General features: G+C 40.3%; 1 protein-coding gene across 6 annotated transcripts in view; it reads left to right on the top strand.

Moving 5' to 3' along the window:
• LOC126210369 (zinc finger protein 583-like) overlaps positions 1 to 16,894 on the top strand; it is a 230,306-nt gene that overhangs the window by 72,041 nt on the left and 141,371 nt on the right. For all 6 annotated transcript variants that reach the window (XM_049939595.1, XM_049939596.1, XM_049939593.1 and 3 more), the window contains one exon: positions 1,195 to 1,254. In XM_049939595.1, the coding sequence (XP_049795552.1) occupies positions 1,195 to 1,254 (60 nt within the window). The remainder of the gene's footprint in view (positions 1 to 1,194; positions 1,255 to 16,894) is intronic.

Here is a 16,894-nt window from a genome sequence, read left to right as displayed (position 1 = left end):
AAGAAAATCCCTAACATTTGGCAGTGCTTTTGACATCCTGTGCAGCCCAAATGATTGTAGACAGCAATGACAGCAGTCTAGAGAGCTGTAAAGAGGCATTGCCATAGAAACATTTACAAAATTAGCCAGCAGGTAGTGCAGGGGTTAGCACACTGGATTTGCATTTGGGAGGACAACAGTTCAAACCAGCATCTGGCCATTGTAATTTAAGTTTTCCATGATTTTCCTAAATTGCTTAAGGTAAATACCAGGATTGTTCTTTTAAAAGAACATGGCTGCTTTCCTTGTCCATCCTTCCCTAATCCGAGCTTGTGCTCCATCTCTAATGACCTTATTGTCAATGGGGTGTTAAAACACAAGTCTCCTCTTCCTCAGTTTACAAAATCAAACAATGGAAAATCCAGGATGGAATGTAACAATATTAGAGAGGGAAAGTTGCCGCTCATCATATAACAGAGATGCTGAGCCGCTGTAGGCACTACAAAAAGATTCACACAATGTAGCTTTCAGCCATTAAGGCCTTTGTCAACAACAGACACACATACATACATACATACACGCGCAGGCACACACACACACACACACACACACACACACACACACACACACACTCACTCACGCATGCAGATGCAACTTGCACACACATCTGCAGTCTCAGGCAACTGAAACCATACTATTGCCTATCATGACTCGGTGTACAAAATTGCATTCATAGACATGGAAAGCAGCTACGCCTGATGTACAGAAATTGCCAGGATCATGTTTCTTAATTTGGATTCTGTACCTGTACATTTGTACATGATGCATATTTCTTTGTACAGCGATTTCATAATTTTAAAGATCTTTTCACGAATACATGGAAATGAAATTTTTTTGATACTTCACCACAAACACAATTCATTTATTGTTTTTGTTTTTAACAGCAAATTGGCAAAACAAATAGACAGGTAATGTCAGGTTAGTCAGCTAGTTACCTATATATGGAGCATAAAATCGAATCTTACATTTTTGTTAGCCCCTCCCTTTTTGTAAGAAAACTGTTAATTGCAAAGGTCACTAAATTAGAAAGAACTGGCTGGCTCTGTGTACATCATTTGCTCTGTGTACATCAAAAGTTGAATGATATTTATGACATGACTTAAGCATTATGAACCTACAAGAGTAACTTTTTTTACTACTTTTCATTTTCTACAGGAGTGGGAGGCGCCGGATGGCCACAATAGTATGCAGGATCCGCTAAGCATTGTTAAAGAGGTGAGTTGTTCTTAGGCTGCAGTAGATAATTACATTGTGTAATGTAGAATAGTAATTTATTTATTCACATAGAGAATTTGGATTTTGGGCATATGTTAAAAGTCATGCCATAACTTGATAGAAACAATTACGAACACACAATCATCTCAGTTATGTATGGCTAGTATGGCACAAAGGTAGATAATCTACTACTTTAAAATACATTCAGTAATACTATAAAAACACATATTACTAAAATATTCTTGCAGGGTTACTACCCTGTAGGTACTTTGGAAGCTTGTTAAACAATTTGATCTCCATACAGACTATTGTCTGCACCTTTCGTGTAGTGCCTTGCCAGGTGATACACACAATCTCCCCTAGGTTATAAATATGTACATCTTTATTTAAACTGTTATGATGCCTGTATTTTAAGATTGGTTGTAAAATTTTAGAAATATATATTGACAGTAGTGGAAGTTATTTTTAATTCTTGAACATCCTTTTTTAACGTCGCGAGTCAATACGCAGTAGCATTTTATTGCAGTAAGTTACCTTGAAGTATGGGCTCGTAGCTTTGGAGCTGTTGGCAGCCACTGGTATCTTAGTGTGACTCATTCGCACCTGTCGCTAGCCTAGCCGTGGGAAGCACAACCAGTGTTAGTTCAAGTGACAGAATATTCAAGCCCCTAAGAATCTAAATAAACAGTATTAAATATTATTCAATATACAGCCCTTTGTTATTAAAAGGTAGGTTGTATTAAAATCTCAGCTGTCTAGCTGTGATACTTTCAGATTTAGAAACAATTATCTAAAACACCAAAAGCCGACATGTATAAGATTAAAGTCAGTTAGGATTCATAGTAGTTTGTCTTTTAGTATAATTTGGAATTACTACTGAAGTTTACTAAATGGCAGAACAATTTATTTCGATTTCTTATAATTAAAAACGTACACCATTTTTTCATTTTCCTAACATAGAATTCAGAGAGGATTAATGTTTATTTAATAACTATTTGTTTCGTTGTGTGAATAAATGAGAGAGAGTGAGAGTGTATATGTGGGACGTATGTAAAGATTCATTATTATCTGATGTTAAACATTACATAATTATGTCATGGGAAAGTGTGAAGCAAGCAGTTGCAATGAAAGTGTAATTTTCGTACCTTGCCAATGATGCACGTCCAATGCAGCCAGAATAGCCATTTGCAGAGTAATGATTTTCTAAAGTCATTTCAAGCTTAGTTTTCTTTTCATTTGGTTTTGTTAATCATTTTATTAAGATTTGCATGATGAAGTGATGTAAATGCATCTGTGAATAGTGATTGGCGTAGGACAGTTTTGGCGTGAGAATGATCTCGAACAACTGTTCTGATTGGCTGGTCATTTTGATCAGCCAATCAGAGTTTAGCAGTTCCCGCGCACTGCCAGGTAGTTATAGGCTGTGGGAGAAGCAGCATTCAGGAGTCGTTTACTAACTATCAGATGTACAGGTCATGTTGGACGTGTCAGTCTACATTATGAGTAAAATGAAGAAGTTACTGGTATTTCACATCTGAATGGTATTGCCTTGAAAGCAGTTGCATTTACAGACAGATTGTGGTAATTTGAGCTTTGTGAAGTGTTTATTTGGAAAGATAAACGCATGTGAACTTTTGGCCTTTGTAGAATCCATATTCATCTATGGAATAGCTGGCGAGTAGTTTCTTTATTAGAAATCCACTGAAAAAAAAAAAAAGACTGAATGTGAAACTCATATATTGTAGCAGGGTATCGACTGTAGATAATGTAATAATTTGGGTCAGTCTTAAGTACATTTCTGGCTATCTTGCGTGTATACTGGGTTGTATCAACTGTGAACTGAGGACACTAATGTTGTTGTTGTTGTTGTTGTTGTTGTGGTCCTCAGTCCAGAGACTGGTTTGATGCAGCTCTCCATGCTGCTCTATCCTGCGAAAGCTTCTTCATCTCCCAGTACCTTCTGCAACCTACATACTTCTGAATCTGTTTAGTGTATTCATCTCTTGGTCTCCCTCTATGATTTTTACCCTCCGCACTGCCCTCCCATACTAAACTGGTAATCCTTTGATGCCTCAGAATATGTCCTACCAACCAGTCCCTTCTTCTAGTCAAGTTGTGACACAAATTTCTCTTCTCCCCAATTCTATTCAAAACCTCCTCATTAGTTATGTGATCTACCTATCTAATCTTCAGCATTCTTCTGTAGCACCACATTTTGAAAGCTTCTTTGGAGTTGGACAGCTACCATCCCATTAGCCTCACCGTTCTTTGCAAGTTGCTTGAACGGATGGTGAGCCGGCGGTTGAACTGGGTACTGGAGTTAAGGGGCCTTCTGGCTCCGTCTCAGGGTGGGTTCCGTAAAGGCCGCTCCGCCGCCGACAATCTGCTGAGCCTGGAGTCAGCCATCCGTACTGCCTTTTGCCCACCGTCAGCACCTGGTCGCTGTCTTTTTCGACATGCAGAAGGCGTACGATACGACATGGCGTCATCACATACTTTCTACACTTCATGGATGGGGTCTTCGGGGCCCTCTGCCGATCTTTATCAGAAATTTTCTGTCATCTCGTACCTTCCGCGTGCAAGTCGCGGCCTCCCATAGTTCCTCCCGAGTCCAGGAGAACAGGGTACCTCAGGGATCTGTCCTCAGTGTCTGCCTGTTTTTAATTGCCGTAAACGGGCTCGCTGCAGCAGTGGGAAATTCTGTCTCCGCTTCCCTGTATGCTGACGACTTCTGCCTTTACTATAGCTCTGTTGGCATTGCAGCTGCTGAACGTCAGCTACAGGGCGCCATCCGTAAGGCGCAGTCTTGGGCTGTAGCGCATGGGTTTCAGTTTTCGGATGCCAAGACCCACGTTATGCATTTCTGCCGGCGACGCACTGTCCACCCGGAGCCGCAGCTTTATCTTGACGGCGAACTTCTTGCTGTGGTGGAGACCCACCGGTTTTTGGGTGTCCTTTTTGATGCCCGGTTGACTTGGCTGCCTCATATTCGGCAGCTTAAGCAGGCGTGTTGGCGGCATCTAAATGCTCTGCGATGCTTGAGCCACACCATCTGGGGCGCCGACCGATCTACCGTGTTACGGCTCTACCAGGCATTAATCCAGTCCCGTCTGGATTATGGGAGCCTGGCTTATGGCTCCGCTTCCCCATCTGCGTTGCAGGTGCTGGACCCAATACTACACAGTGGGATGCGACTTGCCACTGGTGCCTTCCGCACCAGCCCTGTGGACAGCATACTAGTGGAGGCAGGTGTCCCTCCCCTGCGGTTACGACACCAGCGTTTGCTGGCCGCTTATGCTGCCCATGTTTTAAGCTTGCCCGGGCATCCAAACTATCGTCTCCTGTTCCCGCGATCGCGGTCCACGTCAAAGAGCTTCTCTCCGGGCTTAGGGTTTTCACTGTTCCACCTCCTTTCCGGGCCACTTTGCGTACACCCCCATGGTGTGTTCCTCGCCCTTGCCTTCGGCTCGACTTGGCACAGGGCCCGAAGGACTCAGTCCCTCCAGAGGCCTTCCGCCGCAGCTTTTATTCCATCCTGGCCACGTATCAGGGCTCTGGCATTGTTTACACTGACGGTTCGATGGTTGCTGGTCGTGTCGGGTATGCGCTCACTCTAGGGGACCATTCCGAACAATGTTCCTTGCAGGATGGCTGCAGCGTTTACACTGCTGAGCTGGTCGCCATCTTTCGTGCCCTAGAGTATATCCGCTCCTGCTCAGGTGAGTCCTTCGTTATCTGTAGCGATTCCCTGAGCGGTTTATGAGCTCTCGACCAGTGTTTCCCTCACTCTCGTCTGGTGATGGTTATCCAAGAGTCCCTGCATACTCTTGCCCGTTGCGGCCGCTCTGTGGTCTTTGTGTGGACCCCCGGTCATGTCGGTATCCCGGGCGATGAACATGTTGACCGCCTGGCGAAAGAGGCCCCGAGTAAACCATCTCTGGATGTTGGCCTCGCAGAGACTGATTTGCGGGCAGTCCTCCGCCGAAAAGTTTTTGCGCTTTGGGATGCTGAATGGCGCGATCGGATCACGCCCAATAAACTCCGTGCCATTAAGGAGACGACAACTGTGTGGCGGTCATCCATGCGAGCCAACCGCAGGGACTCAGTCGTCCTTTGTCGGCTCCACATTGGCCACTCCTGGCTGACACACAGTTATTTACTGCGCCAGGAGGACCCTCCTCTATGTCGCTGCGGGGCGGCTTTGACAGTGGCCCACATTTTGTTGGCCTGCCCCCTTTTAGCTGTGGTCAGGCAGGCATTCGCGCTGCCTGATACGCTCCCTGCCCTTTTAACTGATGACCCTGCTATGTCTGGTTTAGTTTTACGTTTTATTCGGGCAGGGGGTTTTTATCGTTTAATGTGAGTGTTTGTTATGTTCTTTTGTGTTGATTCTGGCCTTTGGCCTACGGTTTTAGACTGAGTTTTTAATGTGTCTCTCGGTGGTTGGCTTTCCCTTTTTTTCTCTATGGTCGGCCAACCACCGCCACACTTTGTGTGATTTTAATTTGTTATGTCTGTTCTTTGTCTGAGTTTTTCTTGTCCTGTGTTGTCTGTTATCTTTATTATCCGCCTTTTTCCTCTGTGTGTGTGTTTTTAAGTTTTGGATCAAGGGACCGATGACCGTTGCAGTCTGGTCCCTTTAATCCCATAAACCAAACCATCCACAACAGATGAGAATGGATATATCAAAACTAACTGCGCATCAACACAAAATTTAATCATGAAATGTTTTTGTACGATAAAATTACATTTCACAGATAACATGATTTACTAACTTTTAGTAACAAAACTCACAGTAACATCTAGTGGTTGGAGATGATAAGCTACCAGTACGCAGAGAGGACCTACAGAACTCCAGTATTTAAAAACAGTACTTTCAATCAGCATCAAAACAACAGCTCACAAACTCGATGTTACTCAGTAGCTTGTTTGAAACATTGCATAGGAAAATGGTTTACATCCTTGTCATGCAGACGCTCCAAGATGAGAAAGTAGAATATTATCTGTGCAAGCCAATTTTTGTGCCTGAGCCTGAGGGCAGCATCAATAATCTTGATATTCCCTATGCCATCTTGTTTATGGGTGACACTATTTTTTTGTGGAAGCAGTATTTAATGTCCAAAACTGTCATCAATATACATATGAAAATGCTTATCAAAATGAAAACCCTTATCAAATTCAGGAAAAAGGTCACTAGGAAAGTTGTTTTGAGAAATGTCTTGGCACGAATTGTCAGTGACACCTCAGTGTAACCTTTCTTTCCATCTCCTTGAATAAATGGACAGGATTATTGACAGTGTTGCAAGTGGAATTTCCTATAGTGTTAGAAAATGTTCCTCTCTGAGGTAACCCATTTTTGTTTGTACACAAAATTTAACTTTCGCATGATTTTTCTTGGTAACATAACTCAAATGTACCATCACATCACTATTGTTAGAACAATAATAATATATATTGTACTCAACTTGGGCGCAGGGTACAGAAGTCCAACATTGTAGCTGTTCTTCAATAAGCTGACACACATTTTCTAATAATTTCTGTTTATTTATTTATTTTTTGTGGCAAAACATGGACACACATATGTTCTCAGTTAGCTTGTTTCATTCGTTTCAACAAAAAGCAGTGCAATACCCTGTCACATGCTGTTCATGAATGCTACCTGACCAAATTTGTACATCAGTTACAAGTATGTGGGCTGATAATGAAATTTTTAATAATACAGAGCAATATTCTGTTGTTAGTAATCTTAACCACAATAAAAGTTGTCAATTTACAAAGACTAATCAACTTCCAGTGGTGTTTTTGTTTGGTCAAATCTTAATCTTAATGCTTGGAAGTACAACATTTGAAGAACTTAGAAGAATAAATAATAAATTACAAAACAGCTGACAAATACTAGCATTGTATTTTAAATTAGTAATTTCATATCTGAATTCAGTTTATAATTGTTGTTAACATTTTCACATGTATTTTAGGTCATTCTTTACTGCACTGTATAACTGAATCACAAATAATATTTTTCTTATTCTTGAAAGTTTTCACCTAAACTATTTACACAATGAGTGTGTTTTATTCACAAGCAACTATTAACAAACAGTCGAATGGTATAAAACTGATATCATCACAAAAAATTTAAATTATGCAGAAGTCATTTAATTATAGCTCAGCATGGTGAAATGAAGTATTTTTTCTTAGTAAATTAATGTAAGTACGAAAAAATACACATGGTATCGTGTTGTTTACTACACGAGAATTGTGTCCACTAACACTACCAAACATTTGCAAATACATTACACTCTCCATAGACACCAAAGGATGTTGTTGCAACAGGACAGTGTTCCACCATGTACCACTATAGCGGCCTGATGACGTTCAAATCAAGTATTTGAACACAGGTGGGTCAGGTGTGGTGGTCCCTGAGAGTGGCCTTCTAGATTACTTCACCACGCTTCCTTGTGTTGACTTTCATGAAAGACCACATCTACCAGAGACCAGTCAACGTTCATGGAGAGGTGGTTGCAATAATTTTTTGAGGCAGTATGCATCATATCAGACAATTTTGAGAGGCTGCATCAATTAGTGATGTTAACTTTGCACCAGCATTGAAGGCAGCAATTTTGTGGCATATGGGTAAATTGAATAAATAGTGAGGATGTACTGAATCAAATGAAGTGGGGGGGGGGAGGGGGCAGTATCTAATACAGCGCTTGACTAAAAGGAGAAATTAGTCAGTAGGACACATTCTAAGATGTCAAAGAATAGTTAATTTGGTGGTGGAAGGCAGTGTCAGGGGAAAATATTGTAGAGGGAGACCTAGCTGAGAATATAGTAAGAAGGTTCAAATGAATGAAGGTTTCAGTGGTTTTGCTGATATGAAGACGCTTGCTAGGATAGGCCATTGTGAAGTGCTTCATTGCCCTTGGTGCCTCAGATTGTGGCCTATGAACAGATCCCTTCTTTTAATCGAGTTTTGCTATAAATTTCTTCTCTCCACAATTTTATTCATTATCTCTTCATTAGTTATCCAACCTTCTCTTTAATCTTCAGCATTCTTTTGTAGCAACACATTTCAAAAGCTTATTTTCGTTTCTGGGTGGTATTGTGTATCTTTCACATCTCACTTCTGTACAAAGCTAAACTCTAGACAAATTCTTTCAGAAAAAAATGTTTGTATCCTCTTTACTTCGACAGTTGTTGGTTGTTATACTCCGAAATTGCAGAACTTTTCTACTATTTTCAGTATCTCACTTTACATTGTAATTCTCCCAGCATCACCTGATTTGGTTCAACTTCATTCTGTTACTCTTCCCCGGCTGGACACGTTAATCCATACTTATGTTTTATTTCTCAGCTCCTCTTAGCTGCTGTACCAGTTGAGTTGTTGACAGGCACACGACAAAGACTAAAAACTTTGGTAGCTTTTGAACAAATCCTGTTTTGTGTGAGTACACAAAACACCCAATGAGCACGCCCTTCCCTCCCCCCCTCCCCCGCCCCTCCTAAACACACACACACACACACACACACACACACACACACACACACACACACACACACACAACTACATTGTGCCAGCTCAAGTGAGTGAGGGGAGAAAAGAGGTGGGGAGTGCGAGGGATGACTGATGGCTCACAGGGAGGAAGCAGGTGTGTGTGTCGAATTTGGGATGGTGGCACACATTGACACACGACATGTGGTGACGTGGAGGGGGTGACACACCAGAGGAAGGGGGAGATTGCAGAGAATAGGATGTTCAAGCAGAATGAGTGAATTTAGGACAGGGCACTTTCAAATTATTTACATTTTAGTATCGTATATGTCCACCTGTCACAGGCCCTGCAGACCATGTACTGCTTCCACAAACTGCCTCCATTCCTTTCTGTTTTGTGCTCATTTCCTCCAGATGCCTTCTATCCCCAGGGCTGCCACATACTTCAGCAGGCTGTCCGTCCAGTATTGCCTCTGTTGTCCTGTGGAGTGTCTTTTGTTTGGCTCCCCCTCAAGTGCTTTATTCATCTCTCTTCCTTCTGGCACATGGGCTGCATGGATCACCCATTGGATTCTTTTGCTCTTCAGCTTCTGTAGGATTGTTCGTTGTTGCATCAAGAGGTAGATTTCCTCATTCCTCTTCCTCCATTCTCCTTTATCTGAGATGGGCCCCGAAATCTTTCTCATTACTCTTCTTTCAAATATTAATAGTTTTTCCTTTTGTTGTCTAGCCATACTCCAGGTTTCTGAACTCTACATGGCTGCTGGGCATATCACTGTGTTATATATTCTCATCTTAGTATTCACTGATATTGATTTTGAGCTGAGTGTTCCCCTGAGGGACTACATGCACTTTATTCCCACTGCTGTTTTATCCTTGTTTCCCATTTCTATGCTGTTATTGCTGGTAAACCATGATCCCAAGTATTTGAACTGATGAACTCTCTTGAACCTCATGACCTATATCTGAAAAAAATTCTTGCTGCTCTTGTCTGCTTCCTAATTGCATGAACTCAGTTTTGTTTTGAGTCACTTCTAGTCCAGCCTCCTGTATTTAGTTGTCCATTTTATGGTATATTTCTTTCAACTCATGGATTGATTCACTTAGCAGTACTATCATCTGCATATGCAAGAAAAGTGAAATTACCATCCATCTGCACTCCAGCCACTTGTATTACTGACATTCCCTTATTCCTTGTGCTAAAATGACATTGAACAGAACACCTGAGAGAGCCCCCCGTGTCTGAGACCTGTCTCAAAGCATCTTATACCAACTTCTTAACTGACACCTTGCCGGGACGCATGTGCAGCAGTTTGCTAAATTTAAATTTTATGATTGATGTCATAAATTTTTGCAATTTACTGTACTTGCAAATACTTTGCTTAAAATAATAGAAAAAAGATCTCGATGAATTGGCAATTCAGATTAATGAGGGCCGAATGAGTGAAGTTTGCTGTATTTGCTAATGTAAGTGTTTGGAATTTCAATTAATTCCACACCGATAAAATCCCAGCATACTGACATAACACATTGCTCTTTCCACAAAGAAGTGATCTGAATATAATGTTTTTCCCTACATCAAAGCTATAGAAAAAAGGAATCTCCTTAATAAGTAATGACTCTTTCATAACACAAATAAAAACTACTTCATTGATGTTTTTGAATTGAGTTAATTGAAAAACTATTTAAAACATTTTATAATACTTCCATTTTTTCATGACATAAAATAGTTCATACATCTGCCATATCATGCAAAGTTAGAACTAAGAGAAACCATTTTCATTTTTGTGCCAGGCCATAATAATTCATATTATTTATTTAATTTATTATCCCCCTTTAGGTGAGCAATTGAACTTTAATTCATGATTTTATTTTTATATGTTTTCCCTCTTCCTCTTCCAGAAACTCTTCATCCTTTCAGAATGTTGTTTCTTCTGTTTGTCTTTCCACTTTTTACCAGGTTGTTGCATTATTCTTTGCTTGAACTTCACATTCATGATTTTACTCCGGCAATCATTGCGGTCTTCAAGATTTTCTATGTTGGTCTGTTGCATGTCCCTCTGGACCTCCTTTAGCCACTCTGTGCTGAATTCACCCTTTGTTATAGATGTCAAGTAGTTTCTTTGCTGTTCTGGTGTTCTCTATCCTGTAGATGTGTGTAGAGAACTTACTTTGTTCAGCATTTCATGATTTCTTTGGTTATTGTGTTGGTCTTTTGATAGAGTTCGTTTTGAGATCTCTTCATCCAGATGTGATTTTTGTTGATTGCTCTGTAAATCTTACTAAGAATTTTTCATTCTTGTTTTTCTATTTCCCTAATTTTGGTGTGATCGCTAATTACCATTGTTTCAGCTGCATATGCTGCGTCTGAAAGAATCATAGTTTTGTAATAATGTCTCAGTTTTGCATCTGTCCAAATGCATTTCTTGTTGTAGTAGGCCCATGTTAATTTATATGCCTTTTGCAGCTTGCTGATCCTTCGTTGATTGGCAATTCTGTTCAGTTCTGATGACTGTCTAGTTTCGCCAAGATCTTTAACCCTTTCTGGGTCTGCAATTCCAAATGGCATCATTAAGTATTCCTGGCTTTTTTGAGCTTCCCAATGCTTCAATGATACTGTTTGGCATTGCTTTGCGTAATTCCAAGTTTGGCCACAGATTGTAGTGGCGTTTGCTTTCATGACTCGCCGTTTGTTTGAAGTGCAGAACAGAGAAGTGTCGTGAGTTGTGCTACTGCATTTGTGAGTGAACAATGATTGTTGTGTTTAGTTTTATTCTGCGTATACTGAAATTCTTGATTATGGAACCAACTTTACCTAGTTCCTCAAGGATAAGGGAAAGAAATACGGTAAGTTTACAATACAGTTATGTGTACATTTTTTTGAGTAATTATTGTGTAATTTCTAATGACGCCATTTGTAGTCATTGATGCATTAGTATGTATGAGGTATGCAAAAATGAATTTTTATCATAAGAGTGAATCATGTTTGTTCTTACATAATATTTTGTTGTTTTCATTCTTGCATCACATATTCTTTATAGGTTAAGTGTGGAAAACATGAAGCTCTACAGGATGATGAAATTCTTCTTCTTCTTCTTCTTCTTCTTCTTCTTCTTCTGCGTGGTAATGACTCTGAAATATCAGATGACGAAATTGTTTCGGATGATGAAAGTGACTATAATCTATCAGTACATGGCATAAGTTTTTGGGGAAAAACCAGGTCAAGACCAGATGACATTTTTATTATGCAAAAAAGGGCTATTCGTATCATGACACACAGCCCACCACAAACTCACTGTAGACCCTTATTCAGACAACTAAAGATACTGACAATACCATTGATATACAGGTTGAGCCACCTAACGGTACCGCTGGATATATTTTGTAAACCACATCAAATACTGACGAACCGATTCCACATACCGAACGTGAGGAGAGGGGCTATTGTAATTGTTTAATACAAACCATACAAAAATGCACGGAAGTATGTTTTTTAACACAAACCTACGTTTTTTTAAATGGAACCACGTTAGTTTTGTTAGCACATCTGAACATATAAACAAATACGTAATCAGAGCTGTTTGTTGCATTGTAAAATGTTAATTACATCCGGAGATATCATAACCTAAAGTTGACGCTTGAAACCTCTGACGTTCAGTTGCATGTTGTAACAAACACGGGTCACGGTCGGCGAGCAGCATCTGCAGGGACATGTTTATGATGACGACCGTGTTTACGAGTGTGGCTGTAGTGCACTGTTGTGGTTTGGTCTAGCTGTCGCAGTGTCCGCATGTAGCGCTTGCTGCTATTGTTATTCTGCATTCGTCTCCGCACGCAGACCAACTGTAGTACACCATGTTACCAGACGTCTGTGATAGTGTAGTGTTGTAGGAACTGTGACCATGGTGTATTCGAACTCTGAAAAGGCGGAGATGATATTCATCTATGGCGAGTGTCGACGAAATGCAGCTGAAGCCTGCAGGGTGTATGCAGAACGGTACCCGGACAGAGAGCATCCAATGTGCCGCACATTGCAAAACATCTACCACCAACTGTATGCAACAGGTATGGTCGTAGCACGCAAACGGGCCCGTAACAGGCCCGTCACAGGAGAAGCAGGTGCAGTTGGTGTGTTAGCTGCTGTTGCCATGAACCCACACATGAGTGCACGGGACATTGCGAGAGCCGGTGGACTGAGTCAAAGTAGTGTCATGCGCATACTGCATCGTCACCGCTTTCACCCGTTTCATGTGTCGCTACATCAGCAATTACATGGTGATGACTTTAATCATCGAGTGCAATTCTGTCAATAGGCATTAATAGAGAATGCGTTGCAGTTCTACCTGTTTACCGATGAAGCGGGTTTCACAAACCATGGGGCAGTGAATCTACGGAACATGCATTACTGGTCCGTGGACAATCCTCGCTGACTCAGACAGGTAGAGCGACAGCGACCGTTGACTGTAAATGTATGGTGCGGAATCATTGGCGACCACCCCATTGGTCCTCACTTCATTGCAGGGGCCCAAACAGCTGCAACATACATTGCGTTTCTACAGAATGATCTGCCAACATTGCTCGAAAATGTCCCACTGGAAACGCGTCGATGTATGTGGTATCAGCATGATGGTGCACCTGCACATTCCGCAATTAACACTAGGCTGACCCTTGACAGGATGTTCGACTGGCGTTTCATAGGACATGGAGGACACACAAATTGGCCAGCCTGTTCTCGTGATCTTACACCTCTGGACTACTTTCTGTGGGGTACGTTAAAGGAGAATGTGTACCGTGATGTGCCTACAACCCCAGAGGATATGAAACAACGTATTGTGGTAGCCTGCGGCGATATTACACCAGATGTACTGCGGCATGTACGACATTCATTACGCCAGAGATTGCAATTGTGTGCAGCAAATGATGGCCACCACATTGAACATCTATTGGGCTGACATGTCCGGACACACTATATTCCACTCCGTAATTGAAAACGGAAACCACATGTGTACGTGTACCTCACCCCTCATGGTAATGTACATGTGCGTCAGTGAAAAAGACCAATAAAAAGGTGTTAGCATGTGGACGTAATGTGCTGTTCCAGTCTCTTCTGTACCTAAGGTCCATCACCGTTCCCTTTGGATCCCTACGTAATTCGGTGCTCTCTGATACACACGATCGAACAGCGGGGGAGTGGTACTCAAGCGTCAACTGTAGGTTACAATATCTCCGTATGTAATTGACATTTTACAATGCAACAAATGCCACTGATTACGTATTTGTTTATATGTTCAGATGTGCTAACAAAACTAACGGGGTTCCATTTAAAAAACATAGGTTTGTGTTAAAAAACATACTTCCGTGCATTTTTTTATGGTTTGTATTAACCAATTACACTAGCCCCTCTCCTCATGTTCGGTCTGTGGAATCGATTCGTCAGTATTTGATGTGGTTTATGAAATACAGTGGTAATGTTAGGTGACTCAACCTGTACATTTTTAAATGCCTGGAAATAATCAGTGAAAATAACTGTGATCTCCAAACCAACTCAAGCTACCATGATCACAATACAAGGCATTGTAAAGACTTACACATTCCCTATGTAGCAAAAACTAGAAGTCAGAAACATGTTAGCCACTTAGGAAAAAAGCTTTTAAATGCACTTGAAAGGCAAAAATAATTTCAAGTGTGAAGTAAAAACATACTTGATGGAAAAATGCTACTACAGTGTAAATGAATACCTGTCTCAGACTGTGGATTGAAACCTGTACTTATTTTTTAAAAATTCAAACTAATTTAATTATGTTTTCAACTTTGTAATAATGGTACTTATGAAAAATCTGTTAAATATCCGTAATATGTTTTGTGTATAAGGTGTAGTTCATGATCTATAATTGTTTATCATGAGTACGTACTTTTGTTTTTGTGTAATAAGTTCTTGTACACTACTCATTTACTATGTGTATGTAATTTGTTTTGCTGTTTGTATATGTTTGTCCATTTATTATGTGTATGTGTTGTTACGTGTTACGTGTAATCAAATGACAAATCCTATATCACATGTGTGATCTATTGGATGCTACATAAATAAATAAATAAATATTACAGCAAGTATTGCCTCTGCAGACAGAACCTGAACTGGACGGTTTAGAAGAAGCTCTTACTGATGATGAAACTCCCCTATCGATACGGCTTGAAACTTTAGGAGGGGGAAATGCAAATTGCCTAAACTATACGTGGATATGCAAGGATCTGCAGGCTATGGATGTTCAGTGTGCTGTGCAGTTTTTGGATCCACCAAGTGAAAAACCTTCTCCCCTCCAATATTTTGAAAGTTTTATTGATGAGACTATAATTGGCAATTTAGTTACACAGACAAATCTATACTCTACTCAAGTGTTAGGACAAAGTATAAACACAAGTGCCAATGAAATAAGACAGTTCATGGGCATTCATTTACTAAGTGGTATTGTGAGTGTGCCGAGTTACAAGATGTATTGGGCAAATGAGACAAGGTATACTCAGATAGCTGACATGGTGCCACTCCATCAATTTTACAAGTTGAAGAGGTATTTGCATGTGAACGACAATGCAGATATGTTACCCATGAATGACCCTCATCATGACAAGTTGTTTGAGGTCAGGCCATTTTTAAATCAACTAAAGAACAATTTTCTAAAAACCAAAGTTGAAGAATAGAACAGTATTGATGAACTTATTATTCCGCTAAAATCACATACATCTCTGCGCTAGTATACAAAATCAAAGCCACACAAATGGGACATAAAAGTATTTGCTCGAGCTGGTGTAAGTGGCTTCATTTATGATTTTGAAATGTATGTTGGGAATGGAACAAACACTGCAAGTAATCCTGAGTTAGGAATGAGTGGAAATGTAGTGATTTGGCTGATTGAGAACTTGCCTAGGCATGCCAATTTCACTCTTTATGAACAACTTGTTTACTTCCCTCAGCCTACCAGTAAAGCTTAGAAATGAAGGAATATATGTTGTGGGAGCCATCAGAAAAAAACAGATTGGGTGGATGCCGTCTGAAAAGTGATGCGAGATGAAAAAAGAAGGCAGAGGATCCTGTGTTTACCGTGTAGATGAAAAAAAAACAAAATTGTAATTTTGAAATGGTATGACAATAAAGCTGTCCACCTGATTTCTACTTATAAAGGCAAGGAACCTGTTGAAAATATGGAACATTGGAGTAAAAAAAAGTAAAATAAAAAAAATAAAAAAACAGATCGTATATAGACATTCCACGTCCCAACATTGTGGAGGAGTATAATATGCACGTGGGAGGAGCGGACCTCCATGATATATGTTGATCCAGATATACAGAATAAACATAAAAAGCAAGAGGTACTACCTGAGAATTATTTTCCATTTCGTTGTGTAACATTACATGAGTATGTCCTATATAGTCGGATCTACATTGCATCACATGAGTGTAGGGGAGTCGAAGCCAGTAGTGACCCATATCGTCATATCAACTTGAGATTTTTTTGTATACATGTCATTCATTTCTAAATTTTATTGATTATTTACAGAGTCAAGAATTTAATTATGTACAACATTTAATAGGTAATGAGTTTTAATGAGATAGATATGTTTTGACATAACAAATGACCTTGTTGCATTACGCATGATATGTTTTCTCTTTGTAAGAAAAAAAAACTTCCGTGTTGCTCATGTGTGCGATCAAGTAGTCGTCGAGTGCGGATCTGCTGTAACTTTCATGAATGGGCATAGAAATGTTAATTTACAACCCGCAGTTGATTTAAAAATTATTCTAGCGAACCACGGCCTGACTTTGGTGCAAATAAATCACGCGTGAATTCTCAAATATTGGCACAGAGTTCAAGATACGTGGCTGGAGATCGGGCGTTATCATTGCGTGTGTGATTCAGTAACATTAACCGCAATTTACGGACATTAGCTTGGTAGTAACTGTCAAAGACTTATATGAGCGGCATAGTAATCATCTTGATGCTTAAAGCAAGCGAGAAGCAATTTACTGTCAGGATACGACAAATATTAATCATTGCATAGTCAGTCAGCTTGTTGATACGTTGCTTAGCAACTCATAAACATCAGTGATAGAATTACTGAACGATCTTTTAAGTATCAATGCCCACTACAAACACA

This window comes from Schistocerca nitens, chromosome 10 (assembly GCF_023898315.1).
Source record: "Schistocerca nitens isolate TAMUIC-IGC-003100 chromosome 10, iqSchNite1.1, whole genome shotgun sequence".
NCBI classification, from domain to species: Eukaryota; Metazoa; Arthropoda; class Insecta; order Orthoptera; family Acrididae; genus Schistocerca; species Schistocerca nitens.
Note: the sequence above shows the minus strand (reverse complement) of the source record. Positions and strands in the feature narration are given on the sequence as shown.